A 26675-nucleotide genomic window follows, 5' to 3' on the forward strand; every position below is an offset into this window, starting at 1 on the left:
AAAGTTTAACTTAGTAAGCCAATCTAGGAGAGGGTCTTTTCAAATTCAATTGCAGATACAGGGTCCTGAGAACAACCTTGACCAAGGGTTAACTGTTTAACTCCCTCCCACCCCTGGGGTTCAGTTTCTAATATAGTCTGCCTGAATGCCAACAATATAAGTTGAAAATATGGTAATTCCTCAGGTGTTAAACCATCAAATTTACCAAAATGAGGACTATCCAATGCAACTGTTGTGGAGCCTTTATATTGAGGGAAATTGTATGGATACTTAAGGCTTGCCCACTTGTTCAGAACTCTCTTCCCTCAAAAAGGAGCTGGCTAAAGCTAAAGCTGAATTGGCTGCAATAAAGAAAGTTTCACCCACTTCACATTATTCTGAAATGAATTCCTCATTACCGCAGAAAAAACAAAACTCAAGAAAAAAAGAAGTTTACAGTGGGTTCAGGTAGGATAAGTCCTGTGACCCACAGACACCCATTCTACATAATTGTGCAGCCCACATGTCTCCCCCCCCAATTACACAGGGCGACAAGAAACTCAAAAAACAACAGGATTACCGTGGGCTCTGGTAGACTAAGACCGGTGATGCGGAAACACACACGCTCTCAAGTGACACAAGTAAAAATCGTCTTATCTGCATCACATAATGATAAAGCTCTGATGAAAGAGATTGACATGGTGTCTGAAAAGAAAGAAGAAACCCAATGCATACAGAAATTCAAAAATACAATCAATAACCAAAGGAAAAAGCTCATTGTGCTGGGTGACTCAGTCATCAGAGGCACTATTTTGGGAACTCTTCTAGAGGGAAACACTACAGTTAAATGCCTTCCAGGATCATCGGCCGGCTGGCAGAAATACTATTCAGATAGTCAACATGATCAAAGAAGAAAGCAAAGATTCTAAAGCTGATATTATCATCCATCTGGGAACCAACGACCTTGCTAGTAACAGCATCCAAGCGGTACAGAGAGATTTCCAGTCTCTAGCGAAGCAGATTAGTCATATGGCAACAACCATAACCTTTTCAGAAGTGTTACCTGTTCATGGAAAGGGGAAGGAGAGGCTAAGCCGTATTGATAACTTCAATGTATAGCTCAAATCCTGGTGTAAAGAAAAATGTTTTGGATATATTGGGGCCTGGGGCCATGTATGGAACAGAAAAAAGCTCTTTGTCAAAGCTAGCGTGCATCTGTCTGTAGAGGGAAAAAGTATCCTAAGAAATAAATTCAAATTCTATGTCATAAGGCATTTAAGCTAGATGACGGGGGACATTAGAATGTCATCCCCCAAATACAAATGCAATGAAAAAGGGCAAAGTGGATAACAAAAGTCAGCTAAATAAGTCACAAAGAAAGTCCAAGAAAAGCATTAACCTGTACCAGAATAGCTGGAAAACTATGAGCACAAATGCTCGTAGTTTGGGCAATAAAATCCCAGACCTGCAAGCCCTAATGGTGGAGGCGGACTTGGACATTGTTGCTGTCATGGAGACGTGGTTCATGGATTCACATGATTGGGATACTGCCAAACCGGGATATAACTTATTAAGGAAGGACAGAGAGGACAGAAAAGGGGGAAGAGTGGCTCTTTCTGTCAAAAACAATATCCAAGCATCCGAGCTACAAGGAAGATGGGGCAAAGAAGAAGCTTTATGGGCCATCCTAAAAAAAAAAAAAAAGATGATGGGACATCCGTTTTTATTGGCGTAGTTTACAGGCCTCCTAATCAAATGGAAGTACTAGACAAAGATCTGGTTGAAGACATCCAAAAGAGGGAAAAGAAGGGAGAAGTGGTGATTGCTGGAGACTTTAATCTGCCAGATGTAAACTGGAGAATCCCTTCTGTGGAATCTAACAGTAGTAGAGAAATAGTGGATGCCCTGCAAGGGGCTCTATTCAAACAAATGGTAATGGAGCCTATGAGGGAGGGAGCTATACTCGATTTAGTGCTCACTAATGGAGATAATATCTCTAATGCCCAGGTGGGTGCCCACCTCAGCACCAGTGATCATCAAACGGTATGGTTTCATATCACTAATACGATACGGAGAAGTCGCACGAAGACCCGGGTTTTGAGTTTCAAAAACACAGACTTTGTTGAAATGGGGAAGTACCTGGAGGAAGAACTAGAAGGCTGGGAGAAAACGAGAGATGTGGAACAGCAGTGGGCCAAACTAAAAGGAGCAATTACTGAAGCAACTAATATATATGTTAGAAAAATAAAGAAAAGCAAGAAAAGAATGAAACCTATCTGGTTCACAAAGGAGGTGGCTGATAAAATAAAAGATAAAAGAACAGCGTTTAAGAAAAATAAAAGACCCAAATGGAAGATCACAAGGAAAGAATATCTGGTAAAACTGAGTGGAGACGAGAAAAGAAATCAAGAAAGTGAAAAGTCAAGCGGAAGAAAGGATTGCCAAAGAAGGTAAAGTGAGGTGGCAAACATTTTTCAGATACATCAGTGAAAGGATTGGGTGACTAAGGAATTGTGATCGGAGGAAGAGCACTCAATGTCATCTACTTGGATTTTAGCAAAGCTTTTGATAAGGTCCTGCACAGGAGGCTTGTGAATAAAATGAGAAGCTTGGTAGTGAGTGCCAAGGTGGTGGCCTGGATAGCAAACTGGTTGAAGGGACAGAAGACAATATGTGATGGTTAATGGAACTTACTCGGTGATGGGCGGAGTGCCGCAAGGGTCGGTGTTGACCGGTCCTGTTCAATATCTTTGTGAGCGACATCACAGATGGGATAGAAGGTAAGGTTTGTCTATTTGTGGATGACACTAAGATCTGCAACAGAGTGGATACGCCGGAAGGAGTGGAGAGAATGAGACGGGATTTAAGGAAGCTGGAAGACTGATCGAAGATATGACAGTTGAGATTCAATGCCAAGAAGTGCAGAGTCAATCACATGGGTGTGGAATCCGAAAGAAATGTATTCGATGGGGAGTGAAGGGCTGATGTGCACGGAGCAGGAGAGAGACCTTGGGGTGATAGTGTCTAACGATCTGAAGTCGGCGAAACAATGTGACAAGGCAATAGCTGAAGCCAGAAGAATGCTGGGCTGCATAGAGAGAGGAATATTGAGTAAGAAAAGGGAAGTGATTATCCCCTTGTACAGGTCCTTGGTGAGGCCTCACCTGGAGTACTGTACTCAGTTCTGGAGACCATATCTCCGAAGAGACAGAGACAGGATGGAGGCGGTCCAGAGAAGGGCGACCAAAAAGGTGGATGGTCTTCATCGAATGACTTATGAGGAGAGATTGAAGAATCTAAATATGTATACCCTGGAGGAAAGGAGGAGTAGGGGTGACATGATACAGACTTTCAGATACTTGAAAGGTTTTAATGATCCAAAGTCAACGACAAACCTTTTCCGTTGGAAAAAAAATCAGAACCAGGGGTCATGATTTAAAACTCCAGGGAGGAAGACTCAGAAACCAATGTCAGGAAGTATTTCTTCACAGAGAGGGTGGTGGATGCCTGGAACGCCCTTCTGGAGGAAGTAGTGAAGACCAAAACTGTGAAGGATTTCAAAGGGCGTGGGATAAACACTGTGGATCAATAAAGTCTAGAGGATGTGAATGAAGAGAAGAGGCATGGGGGTAGCTTGCGGGAATGACAGCTACTACCTGGTGATTAATACCCTTGTTCAATAAACATACACACGGTTAATGCGACTCCAACATTGCTCTATGCTTCAACGGCAAGAGGAAATGTGGAAAAAAGGGTTCGCATTCACAAATAAGCGGAGGAGTAGCTTGCTTGTTGTGGCAGTTACTACCCCAAACCAAATAAGCCTGATACTTCACTTTCAATGCATATCCAGCGTAGCTCTCTGCTTCAACGGCGGGGGGAATGAAGATAAGAGGATTTACATTCAGACAACAACCAACAAGGACTGAATTGCACAGTCTGGGTGAACAAATAAGCGTGGGTGTAGCTTGCTTGTTGCGGTGGTTACTACCCCGAATCAATTAAGCCTGATACTTCACTTGGAATACATATCCAGCGCAGCTCACTGCTTCAATGGCAGGGGGATGAAGAAAAAAGGATTTATATTCAGACAACAACCAACAAGGATTGAATTGCACAGGCTGGGTAAACAAATAAGCGTGGGAGTAGCTTGCTTATTGCGGTGGTTACTACCCCATACCAATTAAGCTTGATACTTCACTTTGATTCAGCTCCAGCACTGCTCTCTACATCAATGGCAGGGGTGGAAGGTAATTAGAACCAAAATGTTACTAATAAGGGCCAAGAGTAATACATAAGTATGAGAAAAATAAGTGTGAAAGCTTGCTGGGGAGACTGGATGGGCTGTTTGGTCTTCTTCTGTCGTCATTTCTATGTTTCTATGAACCAAAACTTCTCGCTACCTACTTTCTACCTGAAACCATATAAGCATGAAAGAGAAAAAATGCTGCATACCCTAGATTGCAAAACAGCTCTAGTGTATTACAAAAGATGCATTCAGACTCATAGAAAGACTTTGCAACTATTTATTTCCTACAATCCAAACAGATTGGGAACATAACTGTAACTAAATGAACGCTCTCTAACTGGATCACGGCTGGCATAAAGCACTGTTTCATTGTAAAATTGCTCACTCTTACAGACCCAATAAGAGCACATCAGGTGCGAGCAACAGTGACATCCTTGACACATATAAACAATGTACCTACTGAAGATATATGTAAAGCAGAAACCTGGTAATTGCTACATACATTCATATCCCACTACTGCTTTGACATGGCAGCATTGGGGGACAGTGCAGTGGGTACCGCAGTCTTGAAACATGCCGCATCATCCTAGTTGCCTGTTCACAGATGAGCTTGGGTTGCAGAACATTCAAAACAAAAACAAAAAAAAGGCAACAAGAACTAATCCAAATGTAAGTTATTCTGCAGCAATCCTCAGCTTGGGACTCTCCATGGAGCATGGCTAATTCAGCCTGCTTATCAATGGAAAAAAAGCAAGTTTTGCTTACCATAAATGGTATTTTCCGAGGATAGCAGGATGAATTAGCCATGCAACACCCTTCCTCCTCCCTGGACAGCAACTTATAGCAGGAATTCAACTAGCTTTGTTACAGACTGAAGAGAGTTCTAGAACGTCATTCGCGTGGGTATACTCAGTACATGAAAACTTTAACTGACTTGAAAGACAATTCCACAACGTACCGCCAGATGACATCACCCATAGAGCATAGCTAATTTATCCTGCTATCTAAGGAAAACACCATTTATGGTAAGCAAAACTTACTTATTTGTACTTTCAATTTTACAAGGATCTTTGTGCAGATATTTATTGTGTTAATGTAATGCTTTTACACTCCCCCCCCCAGATGTCAGCTCTTACACATGTAAATCGGGGTGTTTTATAACATGTGCATGGCAATGAAATAACTAGTTTTACCATTTAGCACACCAGTTCATCCAGTCCATCTATAGCTTGTGAAGACTATTGGCTCTTCAGCCTGAAGTCCTCCCATCGCATCCAGACCCCTCACCTAGTCATTTTTTCAAGTTAACTATGATTACGATTACTTACACCAGATACTGAGCAGAAGTAAATATATGCAAGTAAAAGACGCAAGCGCGTCAGTTTTGCAGGTTTTAAAATAGCAACTTATGCGCATAAATATGGCTCCCACCATGGAATGCCCCCCTCCTTTTTTTTTTTTTTTTTTTTTTTTTTACATGCGCAGAGTTTCTCATGGATCCCAATTTAAACGTGTACATTGCAGTTTTGAAAATAGTGTGCATTTTCATATGTGCTGTTTTATGCACACAAGAGCTAATTTTGTTTTCCTTAGTGTAGACAGATGGACTCAGGACCAGTGGGATGTGCCAAAGCTACTCCCCAACAGGATGGGACTTGAACCCTGGTCTCCTGGTTCATAACCTGCTGCTCTAATCATTAGGCTACTCCTCCACTATCTACTATGCAGCATTCAAGAAAAAGCCTAAGTGCGGGGTCTAGCCCACCGGGGGCTGCTCAACCTGCCGGGCTGCCCAGTTCCCTAACCCCAACGGGTGCGAGAACGAACGTCAGCACGGCGCACCAAGAATGGAGACCGGAGGAATCCTGAAACCCCTCTAACTGTCTCTGATTCAGGTAAAACTTTCTCCTTTTTTTTTTTGTAAACCTTACCTGAGCTCAGCGCTTACCGGCTAAGTACAGATACAGGGGGTAGAGGGCATCTGCCATCACCGCCGTACTCAGCCTCCTGCACCTGCTGCCTTTCAGCTGAACTAGCAGCTACGTCCATGCCGGGAAACCCAGCTACTAGACCAAGGCTCACCTCTGAGGGACCACAGAAATTGCCTAAGGAATTCTCAACTGGGGGAAGGACCTTTAGGTATCACCGCAGGAGGGCAGGGCTTTCTTTTCCTGAATTTAAAATTTAAAATTTCTCTGTTCAAAAAGCTCAAAGCAATCCCTATAGGGAGATGCACGTCCACCATCTGCTGAAGACAGGGAATACTGGGAGGCTGGGGCCACTGCAGGGTTATGTATACTGTGACGTCAGCTTGCTCGGTCTCCATCTGCTGGCAGGGGAGCATAAACTCACTGGTCTTGAGTCCATTTGTCTACACACTAGGTAAGCGCTAAATTTTACACAAGCGATGTTTGAAAATTCACTTCTGTGTGTATAAATTCACACACACAAGTTAAGTGTTTAACTTTGCATAGGTGAGTTTCTGTGTGTACGTTTGCATAATTTTCAAAGCAAATTTATGAGTTTAAGTTTGTTTTGAAAACCAGCATAGCTTATGTGCATAGCTACCGGATAAGTTACCTGCAAAGTTATAAAATTACCCTCTTCATGTATAATCCTTATGTAATCACACACCAAGAAAGAGTGCTAGATCAAGGGTTACACAGTCCAAGATTCCAAGAAATTCAAATCCAGGAAAGTTCTTTATTTTAAATCGGTAACTCCACTATATAAAAAACATTAAGAAAGGACCGTGTTAAGAAAGGGTGCCAATGTTTTTTGTTTATAGAATTTGTTGAGACCTGTGTGTCCCTCCCGACGCAGCCTCGGCGAAACACGGGTCCGTGTCGGGGGACCCTTCCTTTTGAAAACATGGTTGTTCTATACAGTGGAGTTGCCGATTTAAAATAAAGAACCTTCCTGGATTTGAAATTCTTGGAATCTTGGACTGTGTAACCCTTGATCTAGCACTCTTTCTTGGTGTGTGATTTGTATTTAGAGTGCTAGCTGTGCTCGGATGTTGTTGTGGACTCAATCCTTATATAAGTCATAAAGACTTGTGTTTTAGCAATTAGGTGCTGTGAAAATTTAACTAAATAATTTTTCTAACAAATGCATAAATAAAATCTTAAAATGGTATAAAGGAAACTAACCATTTTTGTACAATATGTTGTATCAGACCACTGTACTCCCAAAAATCTTAGATGTATTGTAAAAAGCCCATTTTCAGTTAGCAAAGTTATAAAACACGTATATAATTATTCTTGGAATTTCTATGGAAATATATACTACCAACCTCTCTAAACTTCTGAAGATACAGCTTTAAAGGCTCTACATAGCTATCAAATCCCAACGTGGACATGGCAAACAGAATATCTTCTCCATTGATGGTCTTTCGCTTCTCTTGATGACATCTCTCACTTGCTTCAGAAGTAATAAAACTTATAAATTCACTTACGCACTCCTGCACACACTCCTTAGCATCTTTGGCAATCTAATAAGAGAAACCATCAGTTATAATAAAATAAAATGAAGCTGTATTTACAAAACAGCCTACTGTTACCTCTCCACATGAAAATAACCCAAGACCCTGCATGTTTCATATTGCTGTAGCCAATAAATACATTTATGATTATAGATCCAATTTACCAACAGATTTCTCCCTTTCTATGCCTATGGGAAAAACCCTTAATAAATGCCTTTTGGGGAAAAAATCTTTGAAAATCACCTGTTTTGAAACTGCTTCTAGGTATGGTATTTTGCTGGGATAAGCAGCATTGAATCTATCAACCTTTTGGGATCCTGCTAGCTTCTTGTGACCTGGATTGGCCACTGTTTGAAACAGAATACTGAGCTCGATGGACCTTTAGTCTGATCCAGTATGGCAAATCTTATGTTCTTATATTCCTAATGCAGCAAAGCTTAAAAGTAGAAGCTCGCCACCTTTTCTTTCTGATTATTTATTTAAAAAATGTATAAACTTGCATATATTCAATTTTCAAAGCAGGGAACAATAAAACATATATAAAATCAAATGACAATTCAAACAAGCAATAAACATACAAAAATCTCTAACACCTGCATAACGATGGAAAAATAAATATCCTGGTTCAAACAAAATAAAATTAATTCATTCCTGAGATAAAATAAATATGTTTTTGATCACTCATGCTACTTAGTTGCGTGTTGTCATAACACTGACAAGTACCAGTGTAATGACGTCAGTGCATTTTCTTATAGACACAGAATAGGAAAAAAGCTTTTGTGAATCATGCCACAAAATATGAATTCAAGATATACAGGACTGGTCAAAAAAGCTTTTTAAAACAGAGTATGCTGTCATAATTCTACACAGATGTATAACTGTAAGAATCAAAACCAAGAATGAAAGGACAGAGCCAATAAACACCCAAGTTCATAGACAGATTTTGAACAATGCTCCATTAATTAGCCAAATTTCTGCTGTGGTGAAGGGAAATAACTTTGGCATTTGCAGCCAGGAACATTCCATGAAAACTGGCAGCCTTTCTGCACGTCATATCTTAATCACAGCTTGTTAGTGTTAAATATTTTGTTCAGACTTGTGTTTTGTTTTTTATTTGTACTGCTTATGCTTATTTGTATTGTTGAGTTTTAATTTAGTTTTATTTTACACATCTTTGGGTGTCCAGTTTTGGTTGGGTAACTGATATAGAAATGTTTTAAATAAAGAAGATTCATCTGCTAGGTCTCTCCCATGTATAATCCAGCAGCAGAATGGCTGATAAGCAACTATAAAGAAGGCGAAAGATGAAGAAAGCTTTTGCATGCTCATCTAAAAGTTGAATAGGACCCCGCCCACTGCCAGTCACAATCATGGATAGCCCTGGCTTCGAGTGATGCCCCTCATGTATCTTCATCCTCCACAGCATTATCCCAGGAGTATAAGAGAAAAATGGTAACTAGCACAATGTATTTCAAGATAGCCCAGCTGAGTCCAATTTCTAGCTACCATGTGACAGCCTTAATAGAATAATGTGTGCTTGATCTTCCAAGTTAACACTGTGATACACCCATCTGCACAAACATAAAACTTACAAAGCGTCTACAAACTGCTCTGTTTTTCAAAAGAGACACATTAAATGAAGTGCCCCTTTAATTTACCAAAATTAATAAATTATTCTACTGCAGAAAGGTTTGTTTGCATTGTACTGAAGGAGCATGATTGGTGGAAGACACATTACTTTTCCTGTCTGGGGTATGGCATTTTTCATTATCCTTGCAACATTTGCAATTGGAAGGTATATATCTTGTTCTCTGAAACTTTCTTTTGATCCATTTGTATCATCAGGGTCATTCAAGCTGTCCTCTGTGTCTCCTAATAAAATAAAATATAGAAACAGCAGGTATTCATATATTTCAAAATATGAGCAATGTTCTACATATGTACTGCAACAAAGGAATAGATTTTCTACCATTTTGTTCTTAAAATGCAAATTTATTGAACACTCTAAAACTGCAAACCAGTACAATAGCTCAAGTTAAGGTAAAAATATTCTTGCTCTACAAATTACCTCCTTTTTTAAAATATAAACATGGAAGCATGGTACCTCTTAAATAATGTTAAGCACAACTGTTTGCCTACAGGTGAGTAATAGTTTTCAGCTTATCATCTTATTTGGCAGAAGACATAACATTACTATGTTTTAAGGATGCATAGAACAGCTTCCTAGTGGAGTTGGTGAAGACAAGGACAGTATCTGAATTCAAGAAACCATGGGACAAGCACAAGGTACCTCTGAGGAAATGGTAGGGATTGTAGAGTTGAGCAGTTACATGGATGGGCAGACTAGACAGGCCATAAATTCAATCTTTCTCTGTATTTCTGTATCTGCTTTAATTTGCAAATGCTGAATTTTCTCTACCTGCCCCACTCGTTTATCTATATCATGCATTTGTTTTTGTTGGGTATCTAATATCTCAGAGTTCTTTTTTACTACCACATTGGTCTCCTGAACTACATCTGCAAGTTTCATGATAGAAGAATCCAATTTTGCAATATAGTTCCACAATGTTTCCATTGTAACAGTTCCAGGTTTCATCTCTATATGCTTGATTTTCTTTTCTACAAGACTATTCCCTTTTAGAGAATAAGATGTAATTTGTTCTTGTTTCTTATCATTCTTTGGCGTACTCCTTTGTTCCGGAGTGAATGAGTGGACATTACTATTATCCAGTTCTGATATTGTCTGTGATGTTTGTAGACTTTCCTGGACATCTTGATTTTGTTTAGGCATTCCTGGTAATAATTGGGGACTAACCCCATTTTTACCAGGCGGTGATGGCATCTCAGGCGCCCCTGGACTTAACGAGATGTCCTCGGCCATAAGGGAAGATTTTCGCCCTAAATCATCCCCTACTGCGGCCCCCTCTACAGGGGTTGTTTGAAGATTGTTTAACCACTCAGGCATAAATCTTTGAGTAGATTCTATTGATATTCCAGGAGCAGGCTTAATTTTCGCCTTTCTCTTGGTGTGAGGCATTATTAATGTAGACTTCAATAATAATCAGTCTAACCTCAGACTTATTTGAGTGGTGCTTACTTATAACAGTGGTTCACTTAGAAGGCAAGGAGAAATGAAACTTGCCTACCTGGTGATGCTAATCTTCTCAAAATAAATAAAGGAACAGTCCCAACAATCCAACGAATCCGGTTGAAGCCGGTCAAAGCCGCGCGCCCCTTTGGCGCGCGGCTGGCCATAAATTTCTATGTTTGTTCTGATTGCTTATAAATTAAGCCTTTTTTTTTTTTGACCCAACAGTTGCCTCCTCCTCCTTTGGGCTTCCAGTTCAGTTAGAACCAGGATTGAAATCCAGTATCATAAGCCTTCATTTACAACTACTCAGGGATTTTTTCCCCTAATTTTATAAACCTCACCTTAGATCAGCCATTACAGTGGCAGTCCTAAATCTGAACACCAGGTATCGCCTTGCATGATGATTATGACTCCCTTCCCCCCAGGAGCTGTCAACAATACTTCCACACTATCCCCAGCCCTGGCTGACCTGGGAAACAGAAAACTCCAGCAGGGAATCAAACCCAAGTCTCTCCAGTTGGCAGTGCATAGTTGCCACTGAGCCACCAAGTTGGCTCAAATAAAACTTTTCAAGTGGTAGCTTTTGACTTCTTCCCTTTTATACTCATTTCCCAGGATAACTTTCTCACTTCAACCAAACTAGTTAAGGCAGGAAGTGCTCCAATAGCACTGACCCTCATCGGCTTGTGTCTCTTACTGCTTCTTTCTGCATCCAGAACTAGTTGTGGGCTAAATGGAGATGACAAACCATTCAAGACTGAAATCACCATTTTTCTACATGTAATCTTCTTGACTTCCTTAGGGAAAAAAAAGTATCTTTAAGGAAGAATGCAGTCTTCTTAGTCTAAAGTTCCATGGTACAGCATAGGTCCATAAAAATGATTAGTGATAGTTATAGTAGTAGAGATTCATTCTTCCCACCCTCCAGAACTGTAAGCCTCATTTCAGTAGTGCTTCCAGACCCAGGTAGTTCAAGGACCAGAAGTACTTTCTTAATCCAAAGCCCCACTGGAATAACTTCATTTTAGTTTTAGGTGTTTCTTACCATCATGAGGCTGTATTACATAATGACTTCCGCCAATGTAATCTCCAGAAATTCCTAACTGAGAAGCATCAGTTGTAGCATTATCACCATCCATCTATTAAAAATGGGAGGAAAATGTCAATAAACTATTATTGTAAACAAATCTTTTGTGTTTTATTTATTTTTCTATAATGCTTTTAAGGAAGTGCTACAAGTCAGAACTTAATCATCACAGTACAATAAACTGAGTAATAAGACATATGAATAAAAATACCCTCAAAATTCTAAGATAGTCAGTAATAATAGAAGTTTAATAAATAGAAAAATAGCCAGTGAAAATGTAGAGATGAGTCAATTTGAAGAGGCTCTTCAACTTGGCCTACTCAGAAAGTCAAAACCAAAATGCCCCTACCATGGAAGTATAGTGGCAAAACAGAATACCATATACCTGTTCACCCATAAAAGGAGAAAATAAGAAATACAAATATTTATTTGCATACTTTTGGCACAAGGCAAAAAAACTTATTCTCCAGTACCCCAGTGAATACGTTCCTGCTGCTTGTAGGGGGGATAGAGAGGAATACATCAGTGGGTCAAGCACTCACAAGAAAGACCCAAACTATAGAAGAAATAATTTAGATAATTATTTCTACTGAAAAGTTAACATGTTGCTCAGATGCTTTCTCTGATGGAAACCTTACAGGTTGCAGAAGGCCTTAATGGATCAGTTTGCACTGGCACCTAGAAAGGCAGATCACCTCCTGAGACAGCTTGGGCTGAATTAAGGAGAACTTTTTTACCATTTCCCCTAATCTCGGATTCCTAGGAAACCATGATACTTTTCAGGGCTTTATAAAAGCTGTGTGTCAAGTTGCCCAGGCACCTAAAATGTAGGGCGTTGCACTTGCCACCAGGCCTGAGCCAAAGAAACCATCACTAGTGTCAGAGCCAGGAAAGAGCAGTCAAGGTTGGAGCTATGCCAAGCGAGGATCCACCACTGTGATTGGGCCTGTACTGGGCAGTCATCACTGGGAACATGTCCAGAAAAACAAAGGTCCAAAATTGCTGATAGGACAGGGAGAACGAGAATCTGCTACTGCTGCCAGGGCCGAGAAAATGAGGATGCAATGCTGTTGCTGTGTCCAGGCCTGGGCTGAGCAGAGAAGCTACAACTGGGGTTGGGGCTGGGAGAAGAAGGATCTGTTGTTAGGTCTGGAGCAGGCACAGTACCAGGAGTAGAAGGAAGCGCAGCTGGGGTTGGATTGGGCACTGGAGCTGAGGCTGGTTTTGGGCCAGGTAGGGAGGGAAGGAAGGAGAGAAAGAAACAGCAAAAAATGGCAAACAGAAAAATAAGAAAAAAATAGGTACAAGCACAAATTTAAAAAAAAAGTAAAAACAAAAATAAAGCTGTAAAGAAAGCAAGTTTGCTTACTGTAAATGGGATTCTCCATCAGCAGCAGAATTAATTAGCCATGACATGGGGGTGATGTCATCTGATGGCACCGAATGGACCCTTCTCTCTTCTCAAAGAGCTTTTGCTCCACTGACATGCATGTGAGTTCCCATATAGATTCTGCCTCATAAGCTCCTCAGTTGACTATAGAACTTAGCTTTAGTTTGGTAGTCGACTCTCCAAGGAGGTGGGTGAGTGGGTATTAAGCATGGCTAATTCATCCTGCTGTCTACAGAGAATCCTGTTTATGCTAAGCAAACTTGCCTTCTACATTGACAACCAGGGCTGAATTAACCATGACACATTGCACTGCTGCAAAAACCAACTTGGGACTTGCCCTTATGAAAGGTAACCTGGACCCCCAGAGAGAGGGGACTACTGGGTGAACAAACTGCTTGACAAAAGTTGTTACTTTTTGAAAGATTGTCCAGATAGTAATGGGACGTGAACATGCGAACTGACAACTAAGTTGCAGCTCTGCAAATGTCTTCAATATGCATGACTCACAGATAGGCCACGAAGGTAGCCATGGTTCTCACTTGATGAGCCGTGACAGAGACTGATCTGTGAGCCAGCTAAAGCATAGTTGTTACGCTTGGCCGGCCACGGGCTTGTCCCACAACCAGCCGCTCTCACCTTTTCTGGCAGGGGCTCCCAACACCGTGACTAAGACACAGCAGGCCGCCGCCTGGGCCCAGCTGTGTTGCAGACACTGCTCCTAGGCACACATGTGCGCACACCACAGGCTTATTTAAAGGGCCCACCGTGGGAAACCCAAGGTGGTGCCCCCATGACGTTAGTGAGGACGCAGGGATTTAAACCCGGACTGGGCCCACATCAAATGCCTCAGCAACATGTCGCCCTCCTCGTGAGTTGTTTGTTGCTGCCTTCTGATCGCTTCGCCTGTTTCCCAACCAGGGCTCAGACCTTGGCTAGTGCTTGACTTTGCCCTCCTGGACTTACTCTCGGCTGACCTTGGACTTTCTTTGGACTTTGCTCATCTTCCGCCTGCCCTTTGGCTTGTTTCGTATCTGCCTGCTTACTGCCTGCCCTGATTACCGATATGCTTTCGACTGTCTGCTGCCTGTTCAACCCTCGCCTTTACAGACTCCGCTTCTTGCTGTTCCCAAGCTTTTAATGGATCTTTTGTTATCCAGAGGCCTGCACCTAAGTCCAACTAGCCCCGGCACCCAAGGGCTCAACCTGCGGGGAACGTGGGCTGGTATTGGTGAAAGTCCCATTGGGCCTCTGCTCCTGACTGGTTTGCCTGTCGATGGCAAGGACCAGTAGGGCTCCTCCCTGCAGATGATGCCAACCTTGCCTTGACCCAAGGGTCCACTAGTGCAACAATAGCAATGTGTGATACAGTCTGTTAGCCAGTTGGACAACATGCGCTCAGCAACTGCTATTCCCAGTCTGTTAAGATCGTAAAAGATAAAGAGCTTAGAAGCAATGTGGATGAATTCTTGCAGTTCAATGTATGAACAGCCTTCCCCCCTTCATGAGCATGAGTTTAGGGGAAGAATATGAGCAACACAATGGTTTATTTCAGATGAAAAGCTGAAACCACTTTTGGCAAAAACATGGGTGAGTGTGGCGACTATTCTGATGTGAGAAGACTACATGTAGTACGGTGAGTAATGAATCAATGTCTGAAGCTCACTGACTGTTCTAGCTGATGTGATGACAACTAAGAACACTGCTTTCCAGGTAAGAAACTTCAAGGAAAACTGATGCTAACTGTTCATAAGGTGGTTTCATGAGTTGCACCAATACTAGATCCTATGACATTAGTGGTTTGGCGACCGAAGGTCTCATATGCCACACACCTTTCCTGAACTTCAACACTAAAGGATATATGGAGATCAGTTTGCCATCCAGTTGAATATAATAAGCCTTAATGGCACTAAGATGCACTTTGACAAATGACATACTGAGACCCAAGGAGGAGGGGGAGAATAAAGCAGTGGTGTAACTCTTTTGGCTCGCAAGCAAAACAAGTCCAAGATGAAAATCTTTTCCATCTAAAAAACTGTAAGCTCTTCTAGTTGAAGGCTTCAAGGCAGCAATTACATCACTGTCATTCCTTTGTTAATGACAGCAATGAGCTTAGTGAGTGCTCAACATCCATGCCATCAAGTTGAGAGAGAAAAGGTTTGGATAACATAGATGACCCTCCTTCTGAATTAATAAAGTCAGATCAGATCTCACAGGAATCAGCGGGCTGACTGACAACCAAAGAAAGTATGAGAATCACACTTATCTAAGCCATGCTGGAGCAATGAGGATCATGGGTGCCCTGATCCTTGAGCGCTTTCTGCATTGTTCTGGCCACCAATGGAAGTGGTGGAAAAGCATTCAGGAAATCTGCATCCCATGTGAGCAGAAAAGCATCCAAAGCAGACCTGAAATTGCTTTGAAGAAAGAACAGAATCTTTCTACTTTCCTGTTGTCCTCTGATGTGAACAAATCGATCAATGGGTGACCCCCAGAGATCGAACAATCAGTCTGCCACTGTTTAATCTAGAGATCACTCGTTGAGATGAAACACTCTGCTGAGGCGATCCAACAGCAATTTGGAGATCCCAAGAAGGGAGGTTGCTTGCAGGAAAGCTTGGTGGCTGCAACGCCACTCCCAAATTTTTAGGGATTCCTGGCAGAGGGTCCTTGATTCTATGCCCCCTTGCTTGTTGACACAGAACATTTTACAAGGGGATCAATATTCAAAACTGGCTGCTTAAGTAACTTAGCTGGTAAGAACTTACCCAGCTAAGTTACGACGTACATTCAGCGGCACAGCTGTGCAGCTGAATATACACTTGTAACTGAGCACTTAGCCAGATAAGTCTATCCAGCTAAGATTAGACTTGTCCTATGTCCTTAGCAGTACAACTTATGTGGCTAAGTCTGAATATTGGCAGTTAGCTGCATAAGTTGTACGGCTAACTCACTCCGCCCTGATCTGCATACTGCCCAACCACGACTTAAACAGCTAACTTTGTAGCCATATAAGGGACTTATAAGGCTAAGCGGAGACCACTGAACTTGGGTGCATATTCAGCGGGCGCTACTTAGCTGCCTAAATCCCACTTATCTGGCTTAATAATGCTGAAAGTGTTTTGAATACTGATCTCAGGGTTATCGGTTTGGATCAGAATTCTCTTTCCCTAAAGGAGCTATGTAACAGCTCTCAATGTACATCTGAGAGCTCGTGGCTCCAGAAGATTAATTTGAAACATTTTGTTGACCACATTACTTGGATTCAGAAAAGACCCATGTGTGCATCCCATCCCCTGGTGGATGCATCCATTGCTATCATCATCTGATGAGGTAGAATCCAAATGGGAGCTCCCATCTCCAAGACATCTGGGTCTAGTCACCACTGGAGAGGGCCCCTTCATTTCTGCTGTGACCTTCACTGGGGCAAGAGCTTAAGCAACTGATCCCACTGAGCATACAGGACTCGCTGGAAAATCCACATGTTGAGGCAGGTCATGAGGACCACATGTACTGCTGCCGTCACATGACCCAGGATGACCAACATCTCCCTGGCTGGGATTTGATCCCTCTAAGGAAGGCTCCAGATCAAAGATAGAAGGAAATACTCTTGCTCTCACAGCACACTCTCTCTTCCAGAAAATCTATCCATGACCCTATGAACTTGATTCTTTAGGTAGAGACAAAGTTTGATTTGGTGAAGTTTATAATGAATCCCAGTGCCTGAATAAGTTGGATAGTCTTCAGCAGAGAATCCAACACTACTGGCTTGGGAAGGCCCCATCACTAGCCAATTGTTTGGGTAAGAGAAGATATAAACTCCCTGACAAGAAAGATGTGCTAGACATTTAGTGAAGAACCTTGAAGCTGCCAAGAGTCTGAAAGGGAGGCATTCACTACAAAACAAATGGGAATAATGTATAGATATTTAAGCATAAACATATTTCAGATTTAGGGCACACATCCAGTCTTCTGTTTAAATGAAGGGTCGGATGGTCTGGAGGGGTTTCATTTTGAATTTCTCCTGTAATAGGCTCTTGTTCAGACTTCATAAATCCAGGATGCATCTCAATCCTCCCAACTTCTTAGGGATAAGGAAATAGCTGGAGTTTAACCCCTGCCATAGGGATTGGGAGGGTTAAGTTCTATCACCTGCTGGCTGAGAAGCAATTTCACCTCAAAATGTAGATGAGTCAAGCAAAATGGATCCAGATTGAAGATCAAACAATGGTGTAGCACTGGAGGGCAGGAAAAGCACAAACAGTAACTAGACTCCACAATTTTGAGGACCCAACAGTCCTTGGTGATCTTCCTCCACTCCTGCAGGTAAAAGTGAATCTTCCCCCCACTAGCAGAGACAACACTTGAGAGTCGAGTCTGGTCAACAACTGGGCCCAAGCTTGGGCTGGGCTTATTGTAGTGTTTTCAGCTGATGTCTTTTTTGCTAACGTCCATGAGCCGGAAACACAGTGGTGTATGATACTACTGGAATTGGTGGAAGGAGAGTCTCTGGAAGTAGGAGTGCTTAAGATGGTTGTTTGGATCCTGTCAAGAAGGACTGGACGGCAGCATGCTGTTCCTTAATTTGGGTGACTGACTGTTTCTTGGAGTTTGTCTCTGAAAAGGTTCTCAACAGAACAGGGCACATCAGCCAACTTGTCATAAATGACCTCACGCAAACTGCTAGCTCTCAATCAAGCCATTCAGCTTGCTCCTATGGCCGCTGCCCAAGGTCTGTTTGTGGTATCAAATGATTCATATACAAAGTGGAGAAGATGATGCTCGCACTCCTCAGCATTCTGAAAAGCCTGCTGATAGTCCACCCATTCTTCATCCAGCGACTCTAGCAAGGGTTTCAGTTTCTCAACGCAATTGTGCAAATATTGCACCATGTAGAATTGGTGGGCCACATTGCAGACATTGAAAAACCTTCTTCCCAAAGTTATCCAATAGTCTATGGTCCTTGATTGATGGGGTGTTGCAAAAAGTCTTAGTTTTCTTTGGCTGTTTTCTCTACCACTGACTGAGAAGGTAGCTGAACTACCCCAAACCCTAGGGTTTGCTGAACTCTTTATTTAAGGATTAATTTTCTGGCTACTGGTGGGGAAGATACTAGATTTTCCAACCTTCTTCTTTACAAATCCTGTAGGAAGAGTGCACCGGAATTGCTGTAGGCTCAGATGGAGTTTCCAGGATTTGAGAAAACTGAAGACTTCAGAGTGGGAGGTTTTGCCTTTGTGGACATTAACTCCCAACACCTTACTCAACTTGTCCAAGAATTTGGAGTTCAAGAGTTTCTCTGGTGGCAAAGAATACTCCGGCAGATCAGGTAGGGGGTCAGATGCAATCTCTGTAGACCTTTCTCCTGAACTGAGAGGTGAAGGAACTCTAACTCAAGACCCCAATGATGATGGCGATAATTGAGATGAAGTTCTCAGCCATCTCAGAGAGGAATATTCCTGAGGCATGCTCTAGATGGTAATGTCTTGAGCTCCCTCCTCAGACTTGATAGACTCTGAAGCGAGGAATAGTCAGAGACTAGATCCTGCCCCTGGGACTTCTGATGGGAGCTCCCATGGCATAGAGGTGGGAGGGACTCCCCCTTGAAGGAACAAATTCAATATTTTTGACAGGAGAGGTTGAAAAGTGACCTCTTAATCACTGCCAGCAAGGCAAAGAAAGTCTTCAACAATTCTTCTACCTGGTCTATGGGATAGTACCAGGAGTTGGAGGAGAGACATTTTCTTTCGAGACCAGTTGGAGGAGAGACATTTTCTTTCGAGACCAGTATAGGTTCGCCTTCATGAGTCAACTTGAACTGGTGGCTCCATGGAGCATATAGGATCTGGCGTCTCCAGACTAAGTCCTTGCTTAGATGGGGATATGGCTCTCGAGACAGTGGAAGGTAAGAGTAGTGGATCCCCTTCAGGGCCTCTTGCTAATTATTCCCGTTTTGAATGCTTCAAGTGCATTGACAGATTTGGGGACTGATGCTCCAATTGAGCAGGGGTCCGGCACGTGGAACGATCCAGTGCTGAATATATTGACAAAGCAAACAGCTATGTTGGTTGAATTGAAGCCTGATGTGCCGACTGCACTGACAGTGCCGAGAGCCAGTGCACTAACAACCGATGCTTTGATGGTGCCAGGGATCAATGCACCAATGGCATCCGATACATCAATGGGACAAAACCTGACTTCAGCTGACTGTGCCACCAGCATGACACTTCTTCTTATGCAGTGTAGAGGGCCATAATGGCCTTATTACCATTTCCTCAATCCTAATACCAAAAAAGAGTCTCCAGCCTCCGGTAATTAAAATACCAGCAGTTAAACAAACCATCTGAGTTCCATACTCAAGCACCCCATCTCCTAGTGACCTTAGAGAGTCATGATGTTTTGAGGAAGCTGCTCTGACAACCCTTTGTTTTGTGTCAGATCTCGCATGTATTGGCATAAGAGGGACTGATAATAGCCTATGCTGCTATAATTGGGTATAGCCCCTTAATAGAGTTTCCTCTTCGGATAACCCTCCTCAGGGAGCTAATATCCATGGGCTTTTTGAAATTGGATTTGACTATCTCAGACTGATGCAGTAGCTGCTGCTTTCTGAATTCTGGAGCTTGGGATGCAATAACTGCATCTGCCTCTTCATTAACAGGACCACGAAATCCCATGAGGAACTTAGATTTCTTTCTCTCTGCAACTCAATGGAATGGCAACCAGTATTCTCCTAATAAGGTCCCTGAAAATGTGATGATTCAGAGGGCATTGCCCTGAGCAGAGTCCTCAAATCCCACTCCTAGATTTGCCTGACTGGAAGTGTACTGTGATCTTACCCAGCTAGTAGTAATCAGCCCATTCCCATGGGGGCATTGGTTCCGAAACTGAGAATCAGCAATTGCTGATTGCATCTATGCTCAGGTCCCCTGGAGCATGCCTGTCAGCTCCTTTTCAAACTTCCTATGCCAGCACAGTAAGGAGACAGGAGGGGAGGCCACATCTTCCTGGGCTCCAGGGGTAAATGAATCCCTTGGATTTGTGGAAAATGGTGCAATTCCCAGGACTGTGGAAAGGGTGAGCTCTTCTCCCCAAAAAAATGGCTTGGGGGATTCATAGCCAACACCACAATAACCCCTCTCTTGGCATCACACAACAGCACATGTCGGTGTACCACCAGTGGTCGGTGCCCCCGTGATGATGATGCCTTCAATATCAATGCCTCCAACATTGATGCCCATCAGATGAGCTAAGTTTCCAGATCTAGACAATGCCCCTATCTGTCACAGGGTGAAAAGACCTAGCCTAACTGTTCAGGGAACAAATATAAACAAGCCCCCTGAGGCATCAGATGAAAGAAGAACACACAACCCATAGGCTGGGAAAAAACCTGACTGGAACTGCCTGTTGCACCATGCGGCCAATTGAAAATAAGAAAGAAAAAAAAGAAAGAATCCAAACGGCCAGAACAAAACCTAGTGAGAGGACTAAAGAATAAAAATTACCCACAAGGGACTATGAAAAAAACCCAGTTCCTGCAGCTCTGAAAACTTTCAATGCAGTAACTGAGGGAGAAGAAGATGAACCACAAACTGCAGCATCACCGAAAAGATGAGACTGAGGGGCCCTGAAAGAAAGCAGAGGAGTGGCTAGGGCTGCATATGCCCAGTAAGGCATTCTGAAAGCTTCTAGAAGCTTTGAAATCAAAGTTCTGTGCCGGCCTCCATCTGATGATGACACCTATGTGGGAGCATTGCCATCTACTTGCCCTCTGAGAATGTTTTTCCCCTATTTTAGATTACCCTCCAACTTATTTTGGTTCTCATTTCCATCACAGTTCTCAGCTGGAGGCCATGCCCCAGAGCTCCTTTTGGAAGCCTGAAATGCATAGGCCCTAAATCTGGTCATCAGGTGTCACCATTATGCAATGATTATGACTGTCTTCCATTCCTCTCCTTCCTGCCCCCTCCCTTTGGCTGTGAGCACTTACTCTGCAACATCCCCAGCCGTAGTCAACCCAAGAAGTGGAAGTCCTGAGCCAGGAATTGAACCCAGATCCTTTCATGTGACAATGCTCTGCCACTGAGCCATGGGGCGATCCAAGCAACACCATCTTAAAATGAATTTTCTTGTGTTTTTTTGACTAAATGTAAACAGTGAATAGCAGAATATCTTGCTCACTGATGCAGTGAAGCTGTGGTGCTTTATGTCACTTCTACAATTCTGGTTAGAAACTTAATCAGGACAAATTATAGTAGTAGATCCACAGATTTACATCAGACCTTTATTAAGTTCTTTCATCCATGGAAACAAAATATCTTAGAACATTTTTTCTAGTCAGCAGGGTTAGCATTGCAGTTTACAGCAACCAAAAGTAAAAACCCAGTTGGTCTATATTGACTCTAAATGGCATCATACATGCTGCATGAACCAATAGGATTCAATTTATGATAAGTAATGTGTGATTTCTACTAACATGGTTGCTCATACAGGCTCAAGGAAACAATAAGAGCCACTTAATTATTTAATACTACAATTTTTCAATTACACTGTGTAATTACTACTGCTCAATGAAAGTATTTTTGAAATACTGCTCAGTAAACAAAGCACAACAGGAGAATCCGGCCCATAAAAAGGTATTTTTCAGTAAGTTTGATATCTTCTTTCTGTGTCAACAAACAGGGCTGAATTAGCCACAATATGAGAGTGATATCATCTGACAGCACCGAACAGACCTGTTAGTTTTATTGTGTTCTTATACGCATAATTAAGTTCTGGAATTCGTTGCCAGAGGATGTGATGAAAGCTACTAGTGTAGCTGCGTTTAAAAAAATGGTTTGGACAAGTTGCTGGAGAAAAAGTCCATAAACAATTATTAAGGTGGACTTGGGGAACTCCACTGCTTATCCCTGGGATAAGCAGCATGGAATCTATCTACCCCTTGGGATCCTGCCAGGTACTTGTGACCTGGATTGGCCACTGTTGGAAGCAGGATACTGGGCTTGATGGACCTTTGGTTTAACCCAGTATGGCAAGTGATATGTACAACTAAGTATGCAGAGGAGTTCATGTACTCACTGCCTTCTGAGCCCCTCAGTCTTTTTTTTGTCTGAGCTCCTGCACTGACATGTACCCCCTCTCTCTCCATTTTTTCTAATCTTTTGCTAACTGTAGTTTTTTTCAATTCCTATTCATTCCTTCAAGTTTCTTCGTTCCCTCAGCAGCTCCTCAACAGCACTTTTGGTTGGTTTTTTTTAAGTAACACCAAGATGTTCTGCCCCAAGAAGGTCACTTCCAATAACTTCAAGGACTGTTTGTGGCCGCAAAATGTCCATCACCAATGGATATGACAACTGTTATAGGTACCTAGAAACTGATCAGGATTCAGCCGTTACAATTGTGGTTGATTGTTGACTTTATCCCTGCGGAAGATGGAAGAGCTTTACAGGTTGGTAAAGAGTTGGGAGCCAGTCGTCCTCCCATTGTGGGGCCCCCTTGGGCTGCCTTTGCACCAAGTCAAACAGGATCTTCTTAGGCAGGTCTCCTACAACTGCAGCACTGGACTCCGGATTCACTATAGTTTAGGGCTTGAGTAAGACATGGAAACGTTGCACGCAAGAACCGATTTTCTCCTTGATGCATCCATGGGCCATAGCTGCTTCTATACAAGGCTTGTCAGCATACAAGAAATGTCATTCGTTGGAGCCAGCAGTGCAGTCATCATCTTCAAAGCAGTCAATGCTGAAGCATTCCACTGTTGACATACTGGACTCTAGTGCTGTCAACACCCTCATGCAGGAACAAGTTTCGAGAGGACCAAGCGGAAACTCCTTGTAGTTACCTTCCTTCGTGTTGGCTAGCCTTGTCTCCAGCATCTTCTCTTCCAAGATCCCAAGCCTTCCAGGGCCCCTTTGCTATTGTTATCTACTCGTGGACTACATCTGGAGACACCAGATCCTATCTGATCCATTGTGCTCCTGATCGTTATAAAGCCATCAGCACAATCAGCACAGAGGGAGACCCCTCCTGGAGTCCAATACGTGCTTTCAAGAGGATGATCAGATGTTGGTTTCAGAGAATGTCTCTTCTCTAACTCCGAGCCAGAAGACAATAATCCATAGACCATGTGTCTGAATTGAGCTCCCATCAGAAATCCCAACAATGGAAACTAGTCCACCTCAATTGGGCAGGCCATACCTCTATGCAAAGGAATCTAGCCAGCATTCTAAGGATGGAACACAGGTCACTGCTGTCTAGAACATACCCAGGAGCATTCCTCTCTGAGGCAACAGAGGTCCCTGGCCCGACTGTCATCATCTTCACTGGGGTCATGGGTTAGCATTTCTCCACCTCTCAGTTATGAAGATGGGTCTATGGGGATCCCATCAAACCCCTTACCTGGTCTGCTAAAGCATTCATCTCCACCAGAAAACCTTTCATTCTCCAAATTCCTGGATAAACTAGGTAAGACACTCAGAATCAACGTCCATAAAGGACAAAAATCCCCACACTGAAGTCTTCGAAATATTTCAGATTCTGGAGATTCCTTCTGGACCAGTCGATCAAATCCTGTGGGATTTACAAACTTACATCCACTAAAGAACGTTCGCTCATCATAGCAGGAACCAAAATGTGGAACAATATGCCCGCTGATCTGCGCCAAGAACCCTGCCACCGAAAATTTAAACAGAACCTAAAAACATGGCTGTTTAGAAAAGCCTTTTTTTTGAAGGATGGGAATCATGCAATTACATACTTCGCTTCTCAACCTACTCCTGATTCCTCTATTCTACCTTGCCTTTCCCATTCCCCTCTGACTCCTCTTCCTCCCTTACATGGGGGGGGGGGGGGAATAAGAGAGTCAGACCCGCAGCGCGGGTCTGACTCCCTTCCCCCCTACTATGATTCCCCCTTTTCCCTTACCCTCCTTTTCCTTACAAATAACTCCTTTCAAGACAGACTTTTGTTAATATTGTTACACATATGTATTTGATATGTATACTCCTAGTTTTTCAGTTTAAATTAGCACTTTGCTTTTTCCACTTATGTTCATTTTAAAGCCTTTCGCTGAATTACTGTTTGCTGTAAACCGAGGTGATGTGCATTACGTACCGCGGTATATAAAAAACTATAAATAAATAAATAAAATAAATAAATACAAATGAGAATATGAGGTAATCTACTTTCTTCTCCCCCCCCCCCCCCCCACCCCAGTAGGCAGGAAACTAAACCTTAAATAGTGTTCAACAGACTCATGGGTTTGGAGTAGTTCAACTATCGAACCTGCTAAAAAGACCAGAATGTTAACCAAATATCTCCCCACCAAGCAAGAATCCTAGTATTAGGGATCCCAGGTGTTCAAGACCAGGGGACCTTGCAGTGGAACAACACAGATTCTGAATGCCAACAATCCTGTAGAACATACTAAGCAAAGTGAAGTTTGGGAAACTTGCCTCCCCCCCATTCCCCCCTGGAGGCTTCCTATTGATCAACATTAGGTGTGTCTCAAATTGAGGGGTGTATATAAGGAACTCTAGCCTGATACACCTTTGCTGGTCCAACAGTCCAAATAGAGTTTGCTCCATACTATCCTGATGCTTGGCCTATTTCTTGCAAGACCAAATTCCTTCTCCGTTGTGGCTCTTGCTGCTGATCTGGTTTTCTACTCTCTCCTGGTTCTTGCTTTAGCTTTGGCTCTTGGCTACTCTCCTTATTCCTGCTCCAGTCCTGGTGCCCATCTGCACCCAAGGACCCATCTCACAGGCAATGGCAGTTGAGTCAAGCAGAAGACCACGGCTCTGGACCACCTGGCCTCTTCTCAGACACCGTACCTCTTCTCTGTCCCCAGCACAGCAGGATGTGACACCCAGGTTATCGGACAATTTCAGGAAGTCTTTCAGAGCTTGATGCTCAATGCCGCATTGCAGCTCATCATCTGTATATGATGCAATATTTCCATGACTGCATTGTCAAGCTGAAGTCTCTGGTAGAATCTCTGGACAGTGAACAGGAAGGTTATCAGCAGGTTCTTCTGAATGCAAAGGAATATCACCTCCTCTGGTTGGTATACAAATTGTTTAACACTGCAGCAAGATCCTCTGCAGCAGCCACTGGAGCATGCTGGATGTCCTGGTTGAGAGCCAGCAGCCTGCATGAGGACATTTATGAAAAGTTGGCTGACATCCCATGTTTTGGGAACAATCGTTTTGCAGATAAGGTCAGAGAAAGCATTAGCCACATTAAGAAGTTACATGCGGCCATTCAATCCTTGTCAGCAGGAGCCAATCAGCTTTCTTCCTCTAGACTGAAGTGAGAGAAAGAGCTTTATCCATTGCCGACCCCAAATTATGGAACATCTTACCCGAAAATCTAAGACCACAAAAAGATCTTAAGGTATTTAAAAAGGAGCTAAAAACATGGCTATTTAAGAGCTGCTTTTGAAACAGACTAAGATCACGTAATGTAAAGGAAAAAGATAGTAATATCAAAGAGCAGTATTTGTTTTGAATTTATATACTTGTATTGTTTTAAATTCTATGAACGTTTTTAAAATTGTGAACTGCCACGATTGAGAGTGATGGTATATAAAAATAAACAAATAAATAAATAAATAGATGTCCTTACTTTGCTTTTAAGTGATCCTTCTTCCAGAGATGCCCCTTCTGCCAATTTCAGCAGTATTGTGCTTCACCAGATGCCCACATGAGAAATGTTAGTCTAAAACGCCTCATCAATCCCAGCCCAAACCTGGGCCTAGTTTTTGTTGAGACTCAACCTTCAGGCTTTGCCTGTTAATCGTAGAATAGCTGAAGATTACCAAGGACTATAGGGTGTTTCAAATTGCAGGAGGAGGAATAGTCTAGTGTTAGAGCAGAGGGCTATGAACCAGGAGACCAGGGTTCGAGTCCTGCTGTCACTCCTTGTGACCTTGGGCAAGTCACTTTACCCTCCATTGCCTCAGGTACAAAACTTAGATTGTAAGCACTCTGGGGATAGAGTACTACCTACAGTACTTGAATGTAAACTGATGTGATATTTCAGATTGAATATTGGTATATAAAAAATAAATAAATAAAATCTGGTAACTGTTTATGCTTTTCCCATCTCGCAAGGTTTAGTTTTCGATCTGAATCCATCTCATTTGATCCAAATCCATCTCGAGTCGCTGCTCCTCAGCCATCGGGTGATAGAGCCTGTCTTTCTCAAAGACTAGGCAGGGATTCTATTCCCGTTATTTCCTTATCTCCAAGAAAATCAGGGGGATTGAAACATATTCTGGATTTATGAAAACTGAACAAGAGTATAAAATGAACTCCCTACATACCATCCTACACTTCATCCAAGCTGGAGACTAGATGTGCACCCTGGATCTGAAAAATGTACATGCTCACATATCCA

The 26675-nt window shown here is 42.6% G+C and overlaps 1 protein-coding gene across 2 annotated transcripts in view; it reads right to left on the minus strand.

Moving 5' to 3' along the window:
* NFYB (nuclear transcription factor Y subunit beta) overlaps positions 1 to 26675 on the minus strand; it is a 99028-nt gene that overhangs the window by 58516 nt on the left and 13837 nt on the right. For both annotated transcript variants that reach the window (XM_029601516.1, XM_029601514.1), the window contains 3 exons: positions 11849 to 11942; positions 9451 to 9584; positions 7524 to 7721 (listed from right to left, as the gene is read on the minus strand). In XM_029601516.1, coding sequence (XP_029457376.1) covers positions 7524 to 7721; positions 9451 to 9584; positions 11849 to 11942 — 426 coding nt within the window. The remainder of the gene's footprint in view (positions 1 to 7523; positions 7722 to 9450; positions 9585 to 11848; positions 11943 to 26675) is intronic.

Source organism: Rhinatrema bivittatum, chromosome 4 (genome assembly GCF_901001135.1).
Source record: "Rhinatrema bivittatum chromosome 4, aRhiBiv1.1, whole genome shotgun sequence".
Lineage (NCBI taxonomy): Eukaryota > Metazoa > Chordata > Amphibia > Gymnophiona > Rhinatrematidae > Rhinatrema > Rhinatrema bivittatum.